Source organism: Oncorhynchus masou, chromosome 28, assembly GCF_036934945.1.
Source record: "Oncorhynchus masou masou isolate Uvic2021 chromosome 28, UVic_Omas_1.1, whole genome shotgun sequence".
Taxonomy (NCBI): domain Eukaryota; kingdom Metazoa; phylum Chordata; class Actinopteri; order Salmoniformes; family Salmonidae; genus Oncorhynchus; species Oncorhynchus masou.
This window is the reverse complement of record NC_088239.1, coordinates 64,377,224-64,401,463: the sequence shown is the minus strand read 5'-3', so window position 1 is coordinate 64,401,463 and position 24,240 is coordinate 64,377,224. Positions and strand designations below refer to the sequence as shown.

The following is a 24,240-nucleotide window of genomic DNA, read 5'->3' as shown; positions in this document are numbered from 1 at the left end:
GTAGAAGCACATATGAAACGGATGTCAGTTTGATTCTGCCAGGGATTACTACAGGAGTCCCGTACAGACTGTGTTCCCTGTCGTTTCATTTCCCATTCTATCACAAGCAGAAACACAACGTCAAAATGTGGATTAATATCATTTTGGAATCCCAAAACAGAGAAACAGTGCATTCGGGAAGTATTCAGATCCCTTGCCTTTTTCCACATTGTTACGTTACAACATTACTGTGAAATGGATTAAATGTTTACCTCAATCTACACACAATAAAAGGGCAAGGGGATACCTAGTCAGATGTCCAATTGAATGTTTTCAACAGGAATGTGTCTTCCGCATTTAATACCCCATAATGACAAAGCGAAAACAGGTTTAGACATTTTTACACCTTACTTACGTATTTAGACCCTTTGCTATGAGACTCAAAATTGAGCTCAGGTGCACCCTGTTGGAATTGACCATCCTTGAGATGTGTTTACAACTTGATTGAGTCTACCTGTGGTAAATGAACTTGATCGGACATGATTTGTAAAATGCACACCTTTTTACAAAGCAAAAACCAAGCCATGAGGTCGAAGGAATTGTTCAGAGACACGATTGTGTCGAGGCACAGATATGGGGAAGGGTACCAAAAAATATCTGCAGCATTGAAGGTCCCAAGAACACAGTGGCCTCCATCATTCTTAAACGGAAGAAGTTTGCAACCACCAAGACTCCTAGCACAATCGGGGAGAAGGGTCTTGGTCAGGGAGGTGACCAAGAACCCGATGGTCACTCTGACAGAGCTCCAGAGTTCCTCTGTGGAGATAGGAGAACCTTCCACAAAGACGAACATCTCTGCAGCACTCCACCAATCAGGCCTTTATGGTAGAGTGGCCAGACGGAAGACAATAATCAGTAAAAAGCACATGACAGCCAAATTGGAGTTTGCCAAAAGGTACCTAAAGTACTCTGACCATGAGAACCAAGATTCTCTGGTCTGATGAGACCAAGATTGAACTCTTTGGGCCTGAATGCCAAGCGTCACTTCTGGAGGAAACCTGGCACCATCCCTACGGTGAAGCATGGCAGTGACAGCAGGGAGACTAGTCAGGATCGCGGGAAAGATGAACGGAGCAAAGTACAGACAGATCCTTGATGAAAACCTGCTACAGATCGCTCAGGACCTAAGACTGGGGTAAAGATTCACCTTCCCACAGAACATTTACCCTAAGCACACAGCCAAAACACAGGAGTGGCTTCGGGACAAGTCTCCGAATACCCTTGAGTGGCCCAGCCAGAGCCCAGACTTGGACCCAATCAAACATCTCTGTAGAGACCTGAAAATAGCTGAGCAGCAACGTTCCCCATCCAACCTGACAGAGATTGAGAGGATCTGCAGAGAAGAACTCCCAAAAATAGGTGTGCCAATCTTGTGGCGTCATACCCAAGAAAGACTTGAGGCTTTAAATCGCTGCCAAAGGAGCTTCAACCAAGTAATGAGTAAAGGGTCTAAACACTAATGTGAAAGTGATATTTCAGTTTTTTATTCATGCCGTCCCTAGGAGGGGTGCGTCACTTGAGTGGGTTGAGTCACTGACGTGATCTTCCTGTGTGGGGTGGGGTGGGGTGGGTTGGGTTGCCCCCCCCCCTTGGGTTGTGCCGTGGCGGAAATCTTTGTGGGCTATACTCTGCCTGGTCTCAGGATGGTAAGTTGGTGGTTGAAGATATCCATTTAGTAGTGTGGGGGCTGTGCTTTGGCAAAGTGGGTGGGGTTATATCCTTCCTGTTTGGCCCTGTCCGGGGGTATCATCGGATGGGGCCAGTGTCTCCAGTTTCAACTGTTCTGCCTGTGGCTATGGAATCCTAACCTGTTCACCGGCCGTGCTACCTGTCCCAGACCTATTATTTGACCATGCTGGTCATTTATGAACATTTGAACATCTTGACCATGTTCTGTTATAATCTCCACCTGGCACAACCAGAAGAGGACTGGCCACCCCTCATAGCCTGGTTCCTCTAAGTTTCTTCCTAGGTTTTGGCCTTAAAAGGGAGTTTTTCCTAGCCAACGTGCTTCAACACACCTGCATTGCTTGCTTTTTGGGGTTTTAGGCTGGGTTTCTGTACAACACTTTGAGATATCAGCTGATGTACAAAGGGCTTTATAAATAAATATGCTTTGATTTGATTTATTCTTAATTAAAATATATATGTGCCATTATGGGGTATTGTGTGAAAAATTAGGAAAAAAACTATTTAGTCAATTTTAGAATAAGGCTGTAACATAACAAACTGTGAAAAAAGTCAAGGGGTCTGAATACTTTCTGAACGTACTGTATTATGCCCAGCAGATGCGTTTGACAGGGGTCTGACCTCTCAACAGCAGCCACTTCATTGAAATTGACAGTTTTCACATACATCCTGCCTCTGTGCATGTATGTACACACAGTAACATGTCACATAATTGTAATGTACTGTATTCTAAGATTACTGGACATGTGAGGTCATGGGCTTAACATGACCTTGGAAGGTGACCTTGAGAATGGGACTGAAAGGACATGCTAGGGTTTGTATGTATACAAGCATTCATTTAAAAAACATTCAGTAGCTATGTTCAACTTGAATATGAGCACAGAGATGCATACTGACTTTATTTAGCCCTCAATGTTTTGAGACTAAAAACAGTGATTTTAATTTTGGAAATCTGTTCCAAAGTATCCCCACGCATAGAGAGATACTGTATATGTGATCGTATACAAATGTAAGCAATGTTTGAAATTGTGTTTGAGTAGTATCCACATTATTTTGGAATGACGTTCAAGCACCCTGACCATCCGCTCAAGAAAAAAATAAAAATAAATAAATAAATAAATACATATAGGCCCATGGCTGAATCTAGTTGATGATCCCTGCTGTATACAAAGCACACCTTGGACTGTGTCCAATACAACTCATCTCAGCTCTGACATCACCTCTGCAGACCCAATGCAGGAGAAACGATATCTCCAAAGGACATCAGTGACTACAATAATGAAGGAGGATTCCAGTCCACACAGCCACAACATCAGGATTATGACAATCTTATCTCCATTTCAGGCCAGGAGAAACCTATTGATTTCCTGTCAAACCTAATCATGGTCAACAGGGATGTGCCATGCGAAGAGGGAAGGAGACCTGCACACCCGGGTGCATGACGGAAAAGCATGAAGGAGGAGAAAAGAGAGAAAGCAATAACAGCAGACCTGCGAAGTGAGGGGGAGGGGGGGACAAGGCATGGTTGATAGAGGGAGATCATGGTAGAGCTGGCACTGGGGGGCTGGGAGGTGAGGAAGACGGGCCAGACTGAGCGTAGGTGACATTTCTAGTGTGGCTCGATGAAAGTGACAGAAAAACTCAGGAAGATGATATATTGAAAGCTAATACCACCGTACCAGTGAATTCCAAGGAAAAACTGCAGATATGAGTAAATTATTGAGTTAATTACCTGCCATACTTCAAGGTAAGCTCAGGGAACATTTTACAGAGCTGATGCACAATTCAGCTCCTGATAGGAAATCTGCCTTTGAAGGAATATCAACCAGGATCCACTGGGAAACAGGTGCTTGAATACAAACAGAGAAGAGCTTGAGGAGTTGCCTTCCAAAATCACTGCTGTACAATAACAATATTGAGAGTAGGGATAATACATGTTAATTATTATCACAAACACAGCGTCATTATCACACATTTCAATCATCTCTCAAACTGAAGCAAAAGGCAAAAACAACCCTCCTCCTCAAACACTAATCCGCCAGGCCAAGAGCATATCTCAAACTGCTCAGGTTTTATTGTCTCAAACACCAACATGCTACCATTGGTACAGCACTGTCAGTGTTGGCGGCCTTCCATTCCCAGACGACAAGACCACTATTCTATAATGGTGTTGCTAATTGGCGTAATTAAGCGCAAGGTTTAATGAATTCTGGGCTCGATGTGACCAAAGATATCTAAAGGCCATCTGAGTGAGTGAGTGAGTGAGGAATGATGGGAAGTGTTCATAAGAGACGCCTTGCTGAGCTTCTCATGTTAAACCTTACTGTAGCACTTTGAACCAGGGATTGGAACAGAAATAATTGTTCAATCATTCCGATCTGAACCGAAACATTTTTTCCCCCCCGTTCTGCACTGTTCCGACAAACAAAATAAAGTTCAACCGGTTTGAACGCAAAAACAGTTTAGTGTTCCTTTGTTTTCTGGCCGAGCATCACCAGAATAAAAAATAAATAAAAAGCCATATTACCATTTTGTAGTTAATAAATCCAACGTGAAACGTGATAACTATAGTATCCTTCACGAGCATTGAAAAAGTTAATCCTACAGGCCTACAAGCCCTCAGTCCAGCCTCTCTGTGCCTATTGCGGACAGTCTGAGCACTGATGGAGGGAAGGTGCATTCCTAGTCTAACTGGTGCAGTTGTCATTGCCATCCCATACCTGTCCCGCAGGTGTGATGTTCGGATGTAGCGATCATATGCAGGTGTTGTTAAACGTGGTCTGCCACTGCGAGGACGATCAGCTGTCCGTTCTGTCTCCCTGCAGCGCTGTTTTAGGCATCTCACAGTACAGACATTGCAAGTTATTATCCTGGCCACATCTGCAGTCCCATTGCCTGCTTGCAGTATGCCTAAGGCATGTTCACGCAGATGAGCAGGGACCCTGGGCATCTTTCTTTTGGTGTTTTTCCAGAGTCAGTAGAAAACCTCTTTAGTGTCCTACGTTTTAGTAAGGACTTTTAGTAAAGTGTCTTAAACATGCACCTTTGGAATGGTCATTATGAATTATTTATGGTTCATTGAACAAGCATGGGAAACAGTGTTTAAACTTTTTACAATGAAGATCTGCGAATTTATTTGGATCTTTACGAATTATCTTTGAAAGACAGGGTCTGAAAAAGGGCAGTTTCTTTTTTTTGCTGAGTTTATATGTGTAAACACACACTACCAGACAAATGTTTGGACATTCATTCAAGGGTTTTTCTTTATTTTTATTATTTTCTACATTGTAGAATGATAGTGAAGACATCAAAACTATGACATAACACCTTGATGAACGCTTTCGAAACTCTTCGCATTCTCTCAACCCGCTTCATGAGGTAGCCACCTAGAATTAATTTAAGTGCCTTGTTAAAAGTTAATTTGTGGAATTTTTTTCCTTCTTAATGCGTTTGAGCCAATCAGTGTTGTTGTGAAAAGGTAGGGGTTGTATACAGAAGATAGGGCTATTTGGTAAAAGACCAAGTCCATATTATGGCAAGAACAGCTCAAATAAGCAAAGAGAAATGACAGTCCATCATTACTTGAAGACATGAAGGTCCATCAATACTGAAAGTACAGTCGACACAGGAAAGAAAGACCAAGAGTTACCTCTGCAGAAGATAAGTTCATTAGAGTTAGCAGCCTCAGATATTGCAGCCCAAATAAATGCTTCACAGAGTTCAAGTAACAGACATCAACTGTTCAGAGTTAACTGTGAATCAGGCCTTCATGGTCCAATTGCTGCAAAGATACCACTACTAAAAAGACACCAATAACAAGAAGAGATTTGCTTGGGCCAAGAAACACAAGCAATGGACAGCAGACCGGTGGAAATCTGTCCTTTGGTCTGATGAGTCCAAATGTGAGATTTTTGGTTTCAACCACCGTGTCGTTATGAGACGCAGAGTAGAGCTTCACCTCTTAAGGATTAGCCCCCTTCTTTAAATTTTCACCTAAAACGACATACCCTAATCTAACTGCCTGTACCTCAGGCCCTGAAGCAAGGATATGCATTTTCTTGCTACCATTTGAAAGGAAACACTTTGAAGTTTGTGTAAATGTGAAAGGAATGTAAGAGAATATAACATTAGATCTGGTAAAAGTATTAGATCTGTATTTTTTTCATACCATCATTTTGAAACGCAAGAGAAAGGCCATAATGCAGTGTTCCAGCCCAGGTGCAATTTAGATATTGGCCACTAGATGAGAGCAGTGAATGTGAAAAGTTTAAGTATGATCCAATGAACCATTGCATTTCTGTTCACAATTTTGCATCAAGACTGTCCAAATGTGCCTAATTTGTTCATTAATAACTTTCCATGTTCAAAACTGTGCACTCTTCTCAATCAATAGCATGGTATTATTTCACTGTAATAGCTACTGTAGATTGGACAGCGCCGTTAGATTAACAAGAATTGAAGCTTTCTGCCAATATCAGAGATAAGTCCTGAGAAATGTTCTTGTTACTTACAACCTCATGCTAATCGCATAAGCCTACGTTAGCTCAACCATCCCGCAGGGGAACCACCAATTCTGAAGTTAACTTCTTGGTGACAGGGGACAGTATTTTCATGTCCGGATGAAATGCATGCCCAAATTCAACTGCCTGCTTCTCATCCTCAGAAGATATGCATAGTATTAGTAGATTTGGATAGAAAACACTCTGAAGTTTCTAAAACTGTTTGAATCATGTCTGTGAGTATAACAACTTATTTAGCAGGCAAAACCCCGAGGACAAACCATTTAGATTTTGTTTTAGGTCACACAATGGGTTTTCATTGGGAATCCAGATTTCTAAGGGACCTTCTTGCAGTTCCTATCGCTTCCACTGGATGTCAACAGTCTTTAGAAATTGGTTGAGGTTATTCCTTTGTGTAATGAAGAAGTGCGACCATCTTGAACGAGGGTCCCTTGAAGTGTACTGTTAGATAGAGGCGTGTGACCAGAAAGCTAGCTTCAGTTTGTTTTCTTCCTGTATTGAACATAGATCATCCAGTCTTCAATTGTATCGATTATTTACGTTAAATACCTAAAGTTGTATTACAAAAGTAGTTTGAAATGTTTTGGCAAAGTTTACAGGCAGCTTTTGAGATATTTTGTAGTCACGTTGAGCAAGTTGGAACCGGTGTGTTCTGGATCAAACACGTCAAATAATTGGACATTTTGGATATATATTTTGACGGAATTAATCAAACAAAAGGACAATTTGTGATGTTTATGGGACATATTGGAGTGCCAACAAAAGAAGCTCGTCAAAGGCATGGTTGAAATATGTCTCGCCTGCAGGGTTGAAATATGGTTTCTCTTTGTTAACGGAGGTGCTATCCTCAGATAATAGCATTGTTTGCTTTCACCGAAAAGCCTTTTTGAAATCTGAAATGTTGGCTGGATTCACAACAAGTGTAGCTTTAATTTGCTATCTTGCATGTGTGATTTAATGAAAGTTTGATTTTTATAGTAATTTATTGGAATTTGGCGCTCTGCATTTTCCCTGGCTTTCGGCCAGGTGGGATGCTAGCCCCACATATCCCAGAGAGGTTAATGGGACTATCATTTGTTTTTCAACAAGACAATGGCCCAACACACCTTCAGGCTGTGTAAGGGCTATTTGACCAAGGAGAGTGATGGAGTGCTGCATCAGATGACCTGCCCTCCAAAATCACCCGACCTCAACCTAATTGAGATGGTTTGGGATGAGTTGGACTGCAGAGTGAAGGAAAAGCAGTACTCAGCATGTGGAAACTCCTTCAAAACTGATGGAAAAGCATTCCAGGTGAAGCTGGTTGAGAGAATGCCAAGAGCTTTCAAAGCTGTCAATCAACGCAAAGGGTGGCTACTTTTAAGAATATAAAATATGTTTAACACTTTTTTGGTTACTACATGGTTCCATGTGTTATTTCATAGTTGTGATGTCTTCACTATTATTCTACAATGTAGAAAATAGTAAAAATAAACAAAAACCTTGGAGTTTCCAAACTTTGGACTGGTACTGTACATACACAGAGCGCACAAAACATTAAGAACACCTTTCTAATATTGAGTTGCATGCCATTCAGAGGGTGAACGGGCAAGACAATATTTAAGTGCCTTTAAACATAGAATGTGTGTCTTATTGCGCTCTGAACAGCCTCAGTTTGTCAGGGCATGGACTCCACAAGCATGCTGGCCCCCATGTTGTCTCCAATGCTTCCCACAGTTGTGTAAAGTTGCTAGATGTCCTTTGGGTGGTGGACCATTCTTGATACACACGGAAAACTGTTGAGCTTCAAAAACCCAGCAGCGTTTCAGTTATGACACACTCAAACCAGTGCGCCTGGCACCTACTACCATATCACGTTCAAATATTGCCCATTCACCCTCCGAATGGCACACTTCCACAATCCATGGCTCAATTGTTTCAGTTTAAAAATCCTTCTTTAACCTGTCTCCTCCCCTTCATCTGCACAGATTGAAGTGGATTTAGCAAGTAACATCAATAAGGGATCATAGCTTTCACCTAGATTTACCTGGTCGGTCTCATGGAATGATACATTCCACTGTATACAGTGGACTCTTAAGCCTATAGATCTATGCAGCCAAAGCCTTAGTGCTCAAATCTGACAGTTTAACAGTGATGTTGACATACTGTATTGTTTTAGGAAAACAGAAAACACAAGTAATAGGCCATAAAGTTTTACATATTCTACACATCGAAACAGAAGAAAGTGTTTTTGTTATAGGCGGTTTTAGGACATGTAAATGTGGCTCATTTGGCCAATACTTCTAATTTACTGATGATGCTGGCTGCACCAGGTCGGTTCTGAATGTCCGGCAAAATTCTCCAATGCCCGGTAAATTGAAATCTTCCCGGTCACATTACTTAACGGAAACCCTGGCACACACACTGGCAAAGATTTTCCGGCAGGCAGACAGTGAGGGCTTTGCATAGGTCATTTGTTTGCGTTTTGTGTTGGGCTGAAGAAAAAAATGCCCAGAACATAAAACATTAACCGGTTCCCATGCTTTTAAAATAACTGTTCTGCTCAGGACAGTAAAGATTACTTTCGTTCATGGTTCCGATTTTGGTTTCTCAAATATATATATATTTTTTTTTTCTTCAGTTTTGTTAGCTGAACCGGTTCCAACTCCTGCTTCAAACTCCAACGACCCTTTTGAGAACCCCGCCGTAATGAATTAATAATCCTATAGATTCGGATGATAATTTGTATTCTCCTAAGAATATTACAATTTAGCATGAGATCCATGGGCCAAAGCCTATATAGAGATTGGATACATATAAAGCTGACATGGACAGCCCTGACAGGATCTTCCAAAAGAACAGAAGAGGATTTTGAGAAGGCTAATGTGTTTTTTCATATATACAAATTGTGTAACATGGTCCCTGGGGCTAAACAGCCCAATGCTGCAATGAAATGTTTCATTTGATGGAACAAAGACAGCTTTTCATATGGATTGATTCGTTTTTAAACTGATTCAAGTCCCCAAAACTCAGGATACCTGCCGACTGAGAATGCATATTCTAATATACCTCTTACAATCCAAGTAAGTCATTGAGCAACACTTTTTATTTACCAATAGCAACCTGGTTAATAATATTTCCTACTTTTCAGACATTGTGATCTGGAATTCTGTAGCAAGGATCCACAATCATCTGGTCCCACAGAAAGCCATCTCAGGTGCAACAAGTTGTGCATGGTCCCTGACAAACACGAAAATAAAAAACAACTGTCCCTGACAACAGTACTGTACACAGACTGTTCTCTCAAGGTCAAATATGAATCACCAGCATGTATTATGCACCCAGTTTCCAGACAAAATAATACCATGACTCTAGAGATGGCGTTCACCTGAGAATTTACTACAGTACTATCCACTCTAAAAAATGCTATTAGGATGTGGCCATGCATCAGCGATTCGACGCGTCCACACCAGACTGTGTAAGCAGTGGCGAGCAGCAATTCATTTCTTCATGGGGGCTAGGGAGACAGAGGAATGCAAACAGACCGATAAGGATAAACATTACCATCAGTCGTGCTGTGGACTGATACCTCAAGCTACACACCAATCAGACAACACATATCACTGACAGTTATACAAATACATACCTACTAACATGCAGATATACAACCCTCAACATGCACACAAATATTCATACACACATACAAAGATGACCACGTAAACCGGCGCGAGCACAAATAAGCCACCCATGAGAAACAACAGATGAGAAGGCGGCTCCTATCTCAGCCCTGTGTAATGACTTTCTGTTTGTGCTGCATTGACCCTGGCCTCAGCAATCATTCATTTCAATCAGCCCTTGCTACATGGTGTCTGGGCTCCTGTTTACAGGGTCTGAGGAGAATCTAATAAGATGTGGCAGTCTCCAGGGAGGCTCTTCACCCACCACTTCACACTCACCTCTGGGGAGGGGGCATGACCTCATGGAGACTTTCTGGAGACCAGACGCATTGGGGACCTGATATTAATGTGGATCTGATAACATGATATGACAGGGAGCAGATATGATGGGGACCTGATATTAGGACAGTTTAACCTGCACTAACCCAAATGATTCAACTGATTGACTGACAATTAAGCTGTTGGGTCCCCAGAACCCAGGATTGGGAAACACTATGAGGATCAAACATTGACCATACTGTGATTTTATATTTTTATTGACAATTATTTTACCAGCTAAGTTGACTGAGAACATATTCTTTTTTTCAGCAACGAGGGTGATAAATGCCATGAGATCTTTAGTGGGTTCAAGGTCTTTGGGTTCTTACAGGTTCTGTGTCTTTGGGTTCTTATGGGTTCAATGTCTTTGGGTAAAGTCCTGTTGAACTTTTACTCAATATCTTAATTATTTTCATTGATTATTTGTTAGATTGTGTTTGGAAAAAGCCAAGATCAGGCATGTGTACAGGATGTTTATACATCCCTGTGCCAAATACTCAAATACTGTATGAATACTCTTTCAATTAATATACATCAAGAATACTTGTTTGTTTTCCATGTGTCCACATAACACTGTATATTGAAGAAGCACATTGAATCTCATTCACAAAGACCCATGTGTTCATCAAGGCTCTGATATTCATGCACCTCAAACAATGAGTGTCTGCTGGCAAACTCCAAACAGCACACTGGAGCCCCCCAGTGTTGAGAAACATCAAATCAAAGTTTGTCACCTGCGCCAAATACAACCTTAAAGTGAAATGCTTACTTACAGGCTCTAACCAATGGCGCAGAAAAAAAGGGATGTGTGTGTAGGTAAGTAAAGAAATAAAACAACAGTAAAAAGATTTGAAAAAAAGAGTAGCAAGGCTATATAGAGACAGCTGTTAGTCAGGCTTATTGAGGTAGTATGTACATGTAGGTATGGTTAAAGGGACTATGCATATATGATGAACAGAGAGTAGCAGTAGCGTAAAATAAGGGTTGGCCGGTGGGACACAATGCAGATAGCCCGGGTAGCCAAAGTGCGGGAGCACTGGTTGGTCGGGGCAATTTAGGTAGTATGTACATGAATGTATAGTTAAAAGTGACTATGCATATAAGATAAACAGAGAGTAGCAGCAGCGTAAAAGAGGGGTTGGGGCACACAATGCAAATAGTCCAGGTAACCATTTGGTTACCTGTTCAGGAGTCTTATGGCTTGAGGGTAAAACTGTTGAGAAGCCTTTTTGTCCTAGACTTGGCACTCCGGCACTGCTTGCCATGCGGTAGTAGAGAGAACAGTCTATGACTGGGGCGACTGGAGTCTGACAATTTTTAGGGCCTTTCTCTGACACCGCCTGGTGTAGAGGTCCTGGATGGCAGGCAGCTTTGCCTCAGTGATGTACTGGGCCGTACGCACTACCCTCTGAAGTGACTTGCGGTCGGAGGCTGAGCAATTGCCGTACCAGGCAGTGATGCAACCGGTCAGGATGCTCTCAATGTTGCAGCTGTAGAACCTTTTGAGGATCTCAGGACCCTTGCCAAATCTTTCTGATTTCCTGAGAGGCTTTGTCGTGCCCTCTTCAGACTGTCTTGGTGTGTTTGGACCAATCTAGTTTGTTATTGAACATTCAGCATGTTCGATATTTACTCAGATCCAAACCTCTGTCTGTAATGCTATAAATTGTTTGGTTTATAGAAAAATCCATACAGATGGGCCTTCTCTGAATCTCCACATTCAGATGAAAGCAAATCTCATGACATGACATGATTTGGGAAAACACATGGTTTTAATAAGTACTCTGAAAAACATGGTTTTAATAACTACTCTGAAACACATGGTTTTAATAAATACTGTAAGTATTTTTCTGCCCAACTTCCATTATATCCAAGAGTTAATGAAAACTGTATTTCAAATTTCTGGTTTCTCCCTGGTTTATGCACCTTCATGGAAAGTAATGTAGAGGCTGTATATATATTTTCATTTGTCCAGGTGAAAACACAAACAGATAAAACCCCTGGGCTGGACTGAGTGACTCATATCTGGGCAGAATTGGCTTAGCTTCAACCTCCAATGACTTCGCACTCGTTTGAAATGGGACAGGAATGACATCCTTTCCCATAAAAAGTAAAACTGGGCTGGCTGTCGTTTTGTTATCTGAAAGGACACAGGCGAGATGGGTGATATCTGACTTAAAGGGTGGTTGACGCTGAAGGTCGAAGGGAGACTAGTCACTGGTGACTGGGGTCATTTCAGACTGAGGGATTAGTCCATCTCTGCTACAATCAAGACCTCAGACGGATCTGCTTTAAAACCACTTCACAGAATCACCTTGATTTTCTCTTTTTGTGGAATCATCTTTAACTGCGCATTGATTGTGGGACGTTAAGGGCCTGAATACTAAGGCTCTGACACAATATGAATCCTTACTACTATAACCTTGAGAGGAAGGTAAAATAACATTTTGTTTGCCATTTTTACTGATTCACATTCAGTTGCTGTGTATTTATTGTACTGAAATGCTGAATGGCTTGTATGCCAAAAACCTCTGATAAATACAGCAATCAAAGACCTGATTAACAATATCCTGGTCTCAACATTAAAGCATGAGGGGACAGAGTGAGGAATCATGGGATGTCATGACCCATAAGTACTCACCAGACTAGAGGTGAGTGAGGGGGCGGACTTCCCCAGGGTGGTGGAGCACATCCGCACCAGGTTGGAGGTCTCTGAGGGGGTCTGCCATGCCTGCTGGGGGGACACATAGGGCAGCAGGTACTTTCCTATAGGACCAGACACACCAAAGTAGTTAATCTATAGAGAGAAGATACTTTTCCTGTAGGACAAGACAGACAACCAGTGTTTCCTCTATATTCATTCAGCAGCCGTGTTGCCATCACTCCCAAAAAGTTGTGTAAACTTCAACTACTAAAATCAGATAATATGTAGAAAAGATAACAGAGCTATATTTATTTTAAACAAGACAATATTTGAGAACTAACAATGACCCAAATAAAAACTTGACAGTCTGCGAGAAAGTCGTGGGGCCCCACTGATTTAATTAGGTTTGTCTCACTCAAAGAGCATAAGAACATGGCATAAGACATTGTAGAATGTGTAGAATTGTAGGAAATTAGCTTTTAAAACAGAAAAATGTTACTGATTATACTTTGGGTGGAAAAAAATACTAGAAGCCAAGGATACATTCACACTACGAGGATACCTGTGACCTACTCACACCATTTCCCATGTGAACGGATAACAAACACAAGGTCAAACAAAACACAAATGACATTATCACTGAGTGCTTTACAGAAATGAACTAATCTGGTCTTTCTCCTCTCCTTAAAACAGAGTAGGCTCACAGGGGGTAAATGTGGCAGCAGTGAAAGTCAATCCACTTATGAGATCAGTGACGCTACAAACATTACACAACCACGAGGCATACCTGAACTTGCACAAAGACCCAGATTATATACAGAAGGATACTTTTACACTGATTTACGAGATATATATATATATATATATATACACACACACATATATTGTTTTATTATAGTATACCTCAAACAAGAAAGCAATCCCATAGATTAATAAATTAAATAAAGGAGGAGATGGTGTCTGAGCCCAGGCATGTTGAATAGATGTTTGATAAATAGAATCCTAAGATTAACAAACTCTGAATAAATACATATTTCCAGGGGAAATATTTTCTCCTTTCATAAATTTCTTTCCCCAAGTGTTTTCTCCCAGTAACAGTCGCTAGATGGCAGTAGGTCCACAGGTGGTACGATTACCGTCAACCACATTTTATTCTGTTATGGAATCGGCTACGCAGCGTAGAGCCCAAATAACGTGTGTGTGTGTGTGTACGCCCTTGTAGTCTGGATTATTGTGTCACACTAGGTCTTGTCATTGACGCTTCTGGCAGTAATTCATCTCCCTGGAATTGTGTGTAACCCTCCGGGCTCCTCTCATCATCCCTCTCATCCCCTCTAGACTTCCATGTGTGTGTTTATTTCCATTTCCTGTTGAAGGAAGCACAGCAAATCAGCAGCCAAGATTGGAGGATTAACAGTCCTGGCAGAGTGGAGGAGTGAAAGGGAGGAGTGGGTAGAAGGGAGGGAGACACTCCGCTCACCTCGTCTGGGGGGGGTGTAAACTGGGGTTTGGTCCAGGGGAGGGCCGTGGTGCAAGCTGGGTTTTGGTCCTGGGGGGGCGTGGTGTAAACTGGGTCTGGTCCTGGGGGGGGCGTGGTGTAAACTGGGTCTGGTCCTGGGGGGGGCCGTGGTGTAAACTGGGTTTTGGTCCTGGGGGGGGGCCGTGGTGTAAACTGGGTCTGGTCCTGGGGAGGGCCGTGGTGTAAACTGGGTCTGGTCCTGGGGGGGCCGTGGTGTAAACTGGGTCTGGTCCTGGGGAGGGCCGTGGTGCAAGCTGGGTTTTGGTCCTGGGGGGCGTGGTGTAAGATGGGTTTTGGTCCTGGGGGGGCGTGGTGTAAACTGGGTCTGGTCCTGGGGGGCGTGGTGTAAACTGGGTCTGGTCCTGGGGAGGGCCGTGGTGCAAGCTGGGTTTTGGTCCTGGGGGCGTGGTGTAAGATGGGTTTTGGTCCTGGGGGGGGGGCGTGGTGTAAACTGGGTCTGGTCCTGGGGGGGGCGTGGTGTAAACTGGGTCTGGTCCTGGGGGGGGCCGTGGTGTAAACTGGGTCTGGTCCTGGGGAGGGCCGTGGTGCAAGCTGGGTTTTGGTCCTGGGGGGCGTGGTGTAAGATGGGGTTTGGTCCTGGGGAGGGCCGTGGTGTAAGATGGGGTTTGGTCCTGGGGAGGGCCGTGGTGTAAGATGGGGTTTGGTCCTGGGGGGGCCGTGGTGCAAGCTGGGGTTTGATCCTGGGGAAGGCCGTGGTGCAAGCTGGGTCCTGGGGGGGGGGGGGGCATGGTGTAAGACGGGATTTGGTCCTGGGGGACCGTGGTGTAAGATGGGATTTGGTCCTGGGGGACCGTGGTGTAAGATGGGATTTGGTCCTGGGGGACCGTGGTGTAAGATGGGATTTGGTCCTGGGGGACCGTGGTGTAAGATGGGATTTGGTCCTGGGGGACCGTGGTGTAAGATGGGATTTGGTCCTGGGGGACCGTGGTGTAAGATGGGATTTGGTCCTGGGGGACCGTGGTGTAAGATGGGATTTGGTCCTGGGGGACCGTGGTGTAAGATGGGATTTGGTCCTGGGGGACCGTGGTGTAAGATGGGATTTGGTCCTGGGGGACCGTGGTGTAAGATGGGGTTTGGTCCTTGATCTTGCCTTTTGATCACAGACTGAGACCATGGTAAGGAGGAGTGTGGACTCTAGCAAATCAATAACATTAGCTGATCACAAAAATGCCAGGGGGACAATGTCAGCAGGTGTGGACTTCAAAAGAACTGGAATTTGATGACCTAAAATAAAATACAAATACAAATTTTTCCATGTTGTTCAACATGTGGTCTACGTCCCTCCAGCACTGCCCATTGAAGCCAGTCAGACAGCGATAGAGTGCACAACGTTCCCTTTCACACTCACTGCATCTAGATATTCTTGGTAAACACGTCACCTGATCTGCTTTAGTCTACAGCCTAAGAAAGACCTAGCCAAACATGAACACAGACGAATCGTGCCAACTCAGACAGCTAGCTAAAATGTCCGATCGTCCCTTTAAGTAGGATGCAATTAGACAGGTGAAATGAAGAGTCTGATCACATTTGATACACCTTGCAAACATGATGCACACCGCTCTGACAAGTAAGAATTCAACCACTTACAGAGAAGCGCCTTTGTCTAATTTGGGATTTGAAATATGTGGTTGAAGTAGCAAATGTGTCTTATTATGTTGGTTCTGTCTACCATGCTGGCACTGACAAAATTGTCTGCACTCAACGGTGCTGTGAAGACAAAATTAAATAAAATGGGCGGAAGAAATGGGTGCCTAAAATTTGCAAATGATGAGGCGATGGAAACTAGAGCAACAGATGAGTTCAAATGAAACGTCAAAAACAAGCGTCAACACCTCCCTGAGAAGCTATTCAACTAAAGTCACCGCCAACAAGTGTAAGTAATACCATGGTGAAACGAAAATGTTCTGTTTGCCTATTGTGTGTATGCGTTTAATTTAGTGTGTGTGACGTGGTTGTCCTTGCATTATGCTTCACACTCAACTCAAACAACTATTTAGCCTTTCCTATCTGTCGAAATAACCATATGTCCCATCTCCTTTACTCTCCCAATCGCTTTTCACAAGTATAATAGCCTGGCTTATGAAAAGCTATTGAGCGCTGTGTGACAAGACTCTACAGTAAGCCTAGGCGCATTACACATGCATGAGCCTTGCGTTACCAAAATGTCCTGCCTTTCAAATGGGCCTTGCCACATGCATTTCCAAAGAGGCCGATTGAGATGTGAAGCTGAAGAGGATTTTCACCCATCTCCATGAATGGTGACCTCACAGCACTTATCTTGAGAATACTTCAGGGAGGGGGTTTGTTTCTCTCCTGTTATTAAACCATGCAACATCATTTTGTAAATGTATGTGTGTGTGTGTGTGTGTGTGTGTGTGTGTGTGTGTGTGTGTGTGTGTGTGTGTGTGTGTGTGTGTGTGTGTGTGTGTGTGTGTGTGTGTGTGTGTTTCTTTCAGACTGCCTACCATAACTAGTCACCAATTGTTTTAGTTGGATATCTCCATGAATGCCTTTTCCCTCTGCAACAGTTATCTACCTCATCACAGACTTAGGACACATATCTGCTTCTCTACCTGGGTCCTGTTCAGTAGGGAGAAATATATATATATATTTTTTTTAACTGGGAGGCACAACCTCAACTTGTCCACTAAGAACACAGATTTCTGTTTCCCGTTGAAAAGTGTTATGCTACAGTATGCCCTGCTGAATACGACCCCGGTGTTCTAAGACATGTCCCCTCCCCATGGCATCTGGTGCCTTGCTGTAAAGCCTGGGGGAGACAGGATGACTGACAGAGACAGGGAGGAAAATGGTGATCCTTTCTTCCTCTCAGTGAAATGGCTTCCTCCCCAATACTCATTACGCACCAGCCAGGAGAGGATATCCCTACTTAGTGCCCCGGTCGGAGTACAGCCCCAGTTCACTCCTCACTGCATTACTAGCCAAACCACCGAACAAAACATATTGAATGGCTCACCGTTCATATCGAATTCACTGGGAAATAGTCAGAGTGAAGCATCTTCTTGCTCGTGTTTATGTGTGTGCCTTTGTGTGTGCATGAGTCCACGTTTGCATACGCGTGTGTGTATATGCATGCATTTCTATGTGTGCATGTACTGAATGTGCACCTGCAGGGTAGATATGATTATTACCTGTGAGAGCGCCTCCTAGGCTTCCCCTGCGGAGGTTGTTGCCGTCCTCACTGAGCTGCCTCTTAAACTTGAGGGCGAGGCCGTGGATCACCTCAGGGTTACTGGACTTGCGGAAGGGCATGGACGGAGGGTACAGGATGTTATCCAACTGCAAGAGAGAAAAGTAGGATGTTAGGTTAGTTCAATGCATCCCAAATGGTGGATCAAGAACCACACTGGTGGGTCATGGCAAGAGTTGGGTGATATCAAATTCATTTGATTAATTCAAATATATGTTTTTGCCTGATATTCCAAATGCCTGTATCGCAAGAATCAAGGTTTTGTTATTTTTTGTTTTTATGAGCGTTTATGTCCACTTGTTCTCATGTTGTATTTTTGGTCTCGTCTCATTTGCATAAAACAATAAGGAATTTGCAACTCATTCTCAAGGTAGGCCATTTGATTTCAACGTCTGAACAAAGTGGACAGGCTAACATGCTTTTCAAACAGTTGGAAACCGACAGAAGGGTGTGTTCACAACAATTCAACCTTATTAACGAGCAAATAGACCTGAGTTGGCTAAACTTGACATATAAAGATTAGCTGGCTAATCACTAGCAGATGGGCTTGAGACTGTTGATGAGTCCTGTGTTAATTTTCTATAGCATAATGACTGCTACAAGAAGTAGGGCTGTCCCCAACAAAAAAAAAAAATCTTGGTCGACCATGTAGACTTTTTACATAGTTGTCAACAGAAGTTAGATTTGTATCATTTTCATTTAGGATTTGGATAGAATGTTGATTAACCACATGACAATAATTTAAAGATATGAAGACAAATTCAATTAAACTGTTCCACAAAAATGTGCATACGAAATCCATAACTGGCACGCAGATCGGTAGAAAATGGTAAGACAAATTGACATTCAACATGAGAAAGGCTGCCAACTCCTCATGTAGCCTATTACCTGCAACTTCAGGAGAATAATGGCAGAATCTACTAGATCCAGCAGAAGAGGGAGGAGAATAGTTGCGTCAACCTGAAGGAACAACCTGAACCTATCTAGATCTCTGGCATCCGAGGCATTCGTCTTATTTCATCAAACCGTAAGCTTAAAGCATCAGACAAGCTCAATGCATATAGTTGATTTTATTAAAACACACAGGGTGGGTCTATATATGTAAAAAAAATACCTAGGTAAAAGGGAGTCAGATGTGAGGAATACATTTGACAGTTGTGGAAAATACTGGAGATGAAGAAAGAGGTAAGGAGCCAGCACTGAGTGCATATTCCGTGTGCCAAGCAGGTGCTTTTAGATTACAATACAATACCACTAAATAAATAAGTATACCAGAATGTTGTAAAAAAACATTTTGTTAAACCTTTATTACCGCAAAAACTAAACAGTCGCATTCATTCATGAAAAGGAACAGTTCATTTACTGTTAAAGCTAATTATTCAAGACTTGCTTTATTTTAAAACTAAAATGCTGTATGCTGTGTGATGACATGAACAAATTAATGATTGATTGATACAGTACCAGTCAAAAAGTTTGGACACACCTATTCATTCAAGGGTTTTTCTTTATTTGTACTATTTTCTACATTGTAGAATAATAGTGAAAACATCAAAACTATGAAATAACACATGGAATCGTGTAGTAAGCAAAAACAAGTGTTAAATATATATTATATTTGAGATTCTTCAAAGCAGCCACCCTTTGCCTTGATGACAGCTTTAAACACTCTTGGCATTCTCTGAACCAGCTTTGTGAGGTAGTCACCTAGAACACGTTTCAATTAACAGGTGTGCCTTGTTAAAAGTTAATTTGAAGAATTTATTTCCTTCAGTTGTGTTGTGACAAGGTAGGGGTAATATACAGAAGATGATAATTTGGTCTTTTACCAAATAGGGCTATGTAAAGAACAGCACAAATAAGCAAAGATAAACAGTCCATCATTACTTTAAGACATGAAGGTCAGTGAACACGGAACATTTCTAGAACTTATAAAGTTTCTTCAAGTGCAGCCGCAAAAACCATCAGGCGCTATGATGAAACTGGCTCTCATGAGGAACACCAGAGGAAAGGAAGACCCAGAGTTACCACTACTAGAGGATAAATGAATTTGAGTTACCAGCCTGAGAAATTGGAGCCCAAGTAAGTGCATCAGAGTTCAAGTAACAGACACACATCAACTGTTCAGAGGAGACTGTGAATCAGGCCTTCATGGACGAAGTGCTGTTAAAGGACACCAAATAAGAAGAAGAGACTTGCTTTGGCCAAGAAACACAAGCAATGGATATTAGACAGGTGGAAATCTGTCCTTTGGTCTGATGAGTCCAAATTTGAGATTTTTGGTTCCAACCGCCATGTCTTTGTGAGATGCAGAGTAGTTGAACGGATGACCTCTGCATGTGTGGTTCCCACCGTAAAGCATGGAGGAGGTGTGATGGTGCTTTGCTGGGTGACACTGTCAGTGATTTATTTAGAATTTAAGGCACACATGACCAGCATGGCTACCAAAGCATTCTGCAGTGATACGCCATTCCATCTGGTTTGCGCTTAATAGGACTATCATGTGTTTTTCAACAGGACAATGACCCAACACCTCCAGGCTGTGTAAGAGCTATTTGACAAAGGAGCAGAAGTCTGACGAGAGCAGATACAAATTCATTGCTTTAACTAATTATGGCAAATGTTTAAAAAAATGTTGAGCAATGTAATAAACTAATGACTTTTCAAATAAGTCACACGTTATGTTTGCTGACAATTTGTTAGCTACGCTATCCTTACAAACCACATAGCATATCATTTCAGCAATATGTACCGGTATATTCGGCTACTAATACATTGAACAGTATAATAACTGTATGCTATACAACGTTCATTGTTTTGATTATTTATGTCATTCTTAGCTTAGCGGTATAGTCGTTATGCGTTCTCAATGGATGTTGTAAATGAAGTCGTAAGATGTCTAGCTAGTAATTTGTTATGCTGACAAGCTAGTAAAAAGTTGCATAGCAACAGCATCAACTTCCAGTAGACAGGTGAAAGGCTAGAATACGCAACTGAAAGGATACAGCTCATTTACAGTATACAAAAATGAACTAATAGTATATAGTATATACACATTAAGTATGTAGTATACAGGATGTTAGTATGGGTATTCGAACACAGCTTAGGTGCATATAGGCGTACAGTAATACCCATAAACAAGGGGTTGAATTTCATGTCACAAGGCTGTGTTGATATCTGAATGTATACAATAGGAGATCAACTATGATGTGATTACATAAGAATATGCTCTGACATATTACACCAATCTATCGTTAATGCATGTTGTTTTTGAAACAGACAATGGGCGGATGTGTACTGTAGGCAACACCTATGTAAAGAACAATATGGAGAGGAAGAGGTCTCAAAGATAGAGTATTTAGTGTTCTTCACTGACACAGATGGTGCTCTCAAATTATCGGCCCTCTCCACCACAGCCAGACAACGCTCTTTATTGGTCTGAACGGTAGTATCACAAAGGATCAATAGTTAGATTCCCCAAACACAACCATCCTGTTCTTTGTTAACCTTTGTGTTATTTCACTTTTTGAAAACAGTAGGTCTTTGTGACAACTTGAACTTTAGTAAACCTTAACTAATATCTTATAATAACACATCACAGAATCCCAAATTGACCCAGCTAGGCCTTAGTGCTCCCTAACTGGAGGCCCACGGGCCAAACTTAAGGGCTCTCCAATCCTGTGTCTGAAGAGCTAGCGTCCTGTAGGTTCACTCCAACCCTAATCTAGCGCACCTGATTCTAATAATTAGCTGGTTGATGGGTTGAAACGAAAACCTAAAAGGAGGGTAGCTCTCCAGGAACAGGGCTGGAGAATCCTGGTTTAGTATCTGGTAAAAGTTTTGAAAAGGTAATGCGATTCAATAAAAAGACCACTGAGATATTTGATTATTTCTGTATATTGTGATGTAGGTCTGTTTCTGCATGTGCATTCCTACCATTCAATTCCGCAGCAATATCGTACAAACAATGAGGTACAGGCAGTTTTTTTGTGTATAAAATATGACTGACAAATAATATTTGGGTGCCATTCCACCATTGTGAGTATTCAAATATCCCCTATTCATTACCTATTGATTATTAACCAGATGCAGAGTGGTGAAAAAGCAGATAAGACTTAACAGATGGACTTTAAACAACCACAGTAAAAATTAAATTAGGTCATATTTGGGCTGCGGCCAGACTTTCTGCTCCAGAGTACAGCCAAGTTCAATAAAAACAAATTGAGTCATAAAACAACCAGAATGCATTGGGGCAGTGTATGATTCATATTCTGACCACTGGATCAACTTCTATTTATATAATAAGAATAAGAATAAGAATAATAAGAATAATAATAATAATAATAAAACATTGTGCTACAGTATGAGAAAAAGATTAATAAATTGTGAAAATAAAATAAATAATAATGCTCATTAGCAATAAAATGGTCTCATTGTACTTATTAATCAAACAGGGTTTATGAAAAATGTACACTTACAAATACAAGAACATTCTTGTCCAAGATGGCAAAGCAGTCAGAGTCTGTCTTGTCCCATGTATATATCTTTTTATATATTTTTCTTCACATTCTTTTTAATATTTTTCCTAAACCTCAACTTCAAAATACTCTCCTGCAACCTGCCTCACCCAATGTGGTGTGGATCTGTTTTTTTCTAAAGTATTTCTATTTACCTCCGAACTGTAATACATCAACTGAAGCTAGCTGGCTAACTAGCTATCAGCTATCAGTCAGCTAACCACTGCTAGAGGTCATCAGCTAACCTTTAGCTCAGAAAGCTCTCCAGTTGGTACAACGCGTTTCAAACCAAAGCATACCGGATCTATTTCTCTCTCCATATCCCCGGATTCCTACCGCAAACTCTGAAACTTCTCATCTGGATCATCGCAGCAAGCTAACCGCAACCTGGGCTGACTACTCCTGGCTAACATTTCTGTCCTGGAGCTAGCAACAAATAGCTTGGAGCTAGCCCATGCTAGACCCATCTCACGGCTATGGCTCCTGGGCTACTCCTGAAGCCCACTCCTCGGCTACAATATCCGGACCCCTTCTACTGCCGGAACGGGGCACGGAACCCTGCCGATCCTTCACGACTGGAATACCGACATAATCTGCCGAAGGATCCCAACAGGCCACTCAGGCGCGACGTCCCCTGAAGGCCCATTCTGCTAACCGCGGACTGCTAGCCATCTAGAACATATTGGACTATTAGCTGATCCATCGGCCAGTTTCTTGGACCACTATACCCATTTTGCTAATTGGACTTGGAAGCCTACTAATTCCAAGACTGGTCTACAAATTCCAAGACGTCACCGCACGAGGAGGCAAAAACAGACTTTCCCCCATCGCGAGGTCCATCTCAGGCCCTTATGCTAGCTTGCTAGCCCCGGCCTGCTAACTGTCTGAGTCGCAGTGTCCCCAGCCAACCCAACCACTCACTGGACCCATACGATTACTTAGCTACGCATGCCTCTCCCGAATATCAATATGCCTTGTCCATTGCAGTCCTGGTTAGTGATTACTGTCTTATTTCACTGTAGAGCCTGAAGCCCTGCTCAATATGCCTTAACCAATGTTGTTCCACCTCCCACATATGCGATGAAATCACCTGATTTAAACGTCTCAAGAGACTATATCCCTCATCATCATTACTCAATGCCTAGGTTTACCTCCAATGTACTCTCTTCCTACCATACCTTTGACTGTACATTATGCCTTGAATCTATGCTATCATGCCCAGAAACCTGCTCCCTTTAGCACGTTCGGAACAGAGAGTAGACAGCCAGTTCTTATAGTCTTTAGCCGTACCCTTATACTACTCCTCCTCTGGTGATGTAGAGGTTAATCCAGGACCTGCAGAGCCTAGCTCCACTCCTACTCCACAGATGCTCTCATTTGTTGACTTCAGTAACCGTAAAAGCCTTGGTTTCATGCATGTTAACATTAGAAACCTACTCCCTAAGTTTGCTTTATTCACTGCTCAAGCACATTCTGACAACCCGGGGGTCTGAATCCTGGCGTAGGAAAACCACCAAAACCCCTGAAATTTCCATCCCTAGCTATAACACTGCCAAAGGGGGCGGTGTTGAAATCTACTGCAGAGATGGAACTCTGCATGCTATCTTACTATCCAGGTCTGTACCAAAACAATTCGAGCTTCTACTTCTAAAAATTTACCTTTCCAGAAACAAGTCTCTCACCGTTGCCGCTTGCTACAGACCACCCTCTGCCCCCAGCTGTGCCCTGGACACCATATGTGAATTGATTGCTCCCCTATCTATCTTCTGAGCTCGTGCTGCTCGGTGACCTAAACTGGGACATGCTTAACCTCTAGCGTCGAGCAATCCCGTATCCGGGAGCATAATCATAGCCTCAAGCTCATTAGCATAACGCAACGTTAACTATTCATGAAAATCGCAAATGAAATGAAATAAATGTATTGGTTCACAAGCTTAGCCTTTTGTTAACAACACTGTAATCTCAGATTTTCAAAATATGCTTTTCAAGCATAGCTACACAAGCATTTGTGTAAGAGTATTGATAGCTAGCATAGCATTAGCTTAGCATTCAGCAGGCAGCATTTTCACAAAAACAAGAAAAACATTCAAATAAAATCATTTACCTTTT

At 42.3% G+C, this 24,240-nt stretch overlaps 1 protein-coding gene across 3 annotated transcripts in view; it reads right to left on the bottom strand.

Moving 5' to 3' along the window:
• mast4 (microtubule associated serine/threonine kinase family member 4) overlaps window positions 1–24,240 on the bottom strand; it is a 215,220-nt gene that overhangs the window by 159,323 nt on the left and 31,657 nt on the right. For all 3 annotated transcript variants that reach the window (XM_064942917.1, XM_064942918.1, XM_064942919.1), the window contains exons 2-3: window positions 17,559–17,706; window positions 12,864–12,988 (exon numbers count right to left, since the gene is read on the bottom strand). In XM_064942917.1, the coding sequence (XP_064798989.1) occupies window positions 12,864–12,988; window positions 17,559–17,706 (273 nt within the window). The remainder of the gene's footprint in view (window positions 1–12,863; window positions 12,989–17,558; window positions 17,707–24,240) is intronic.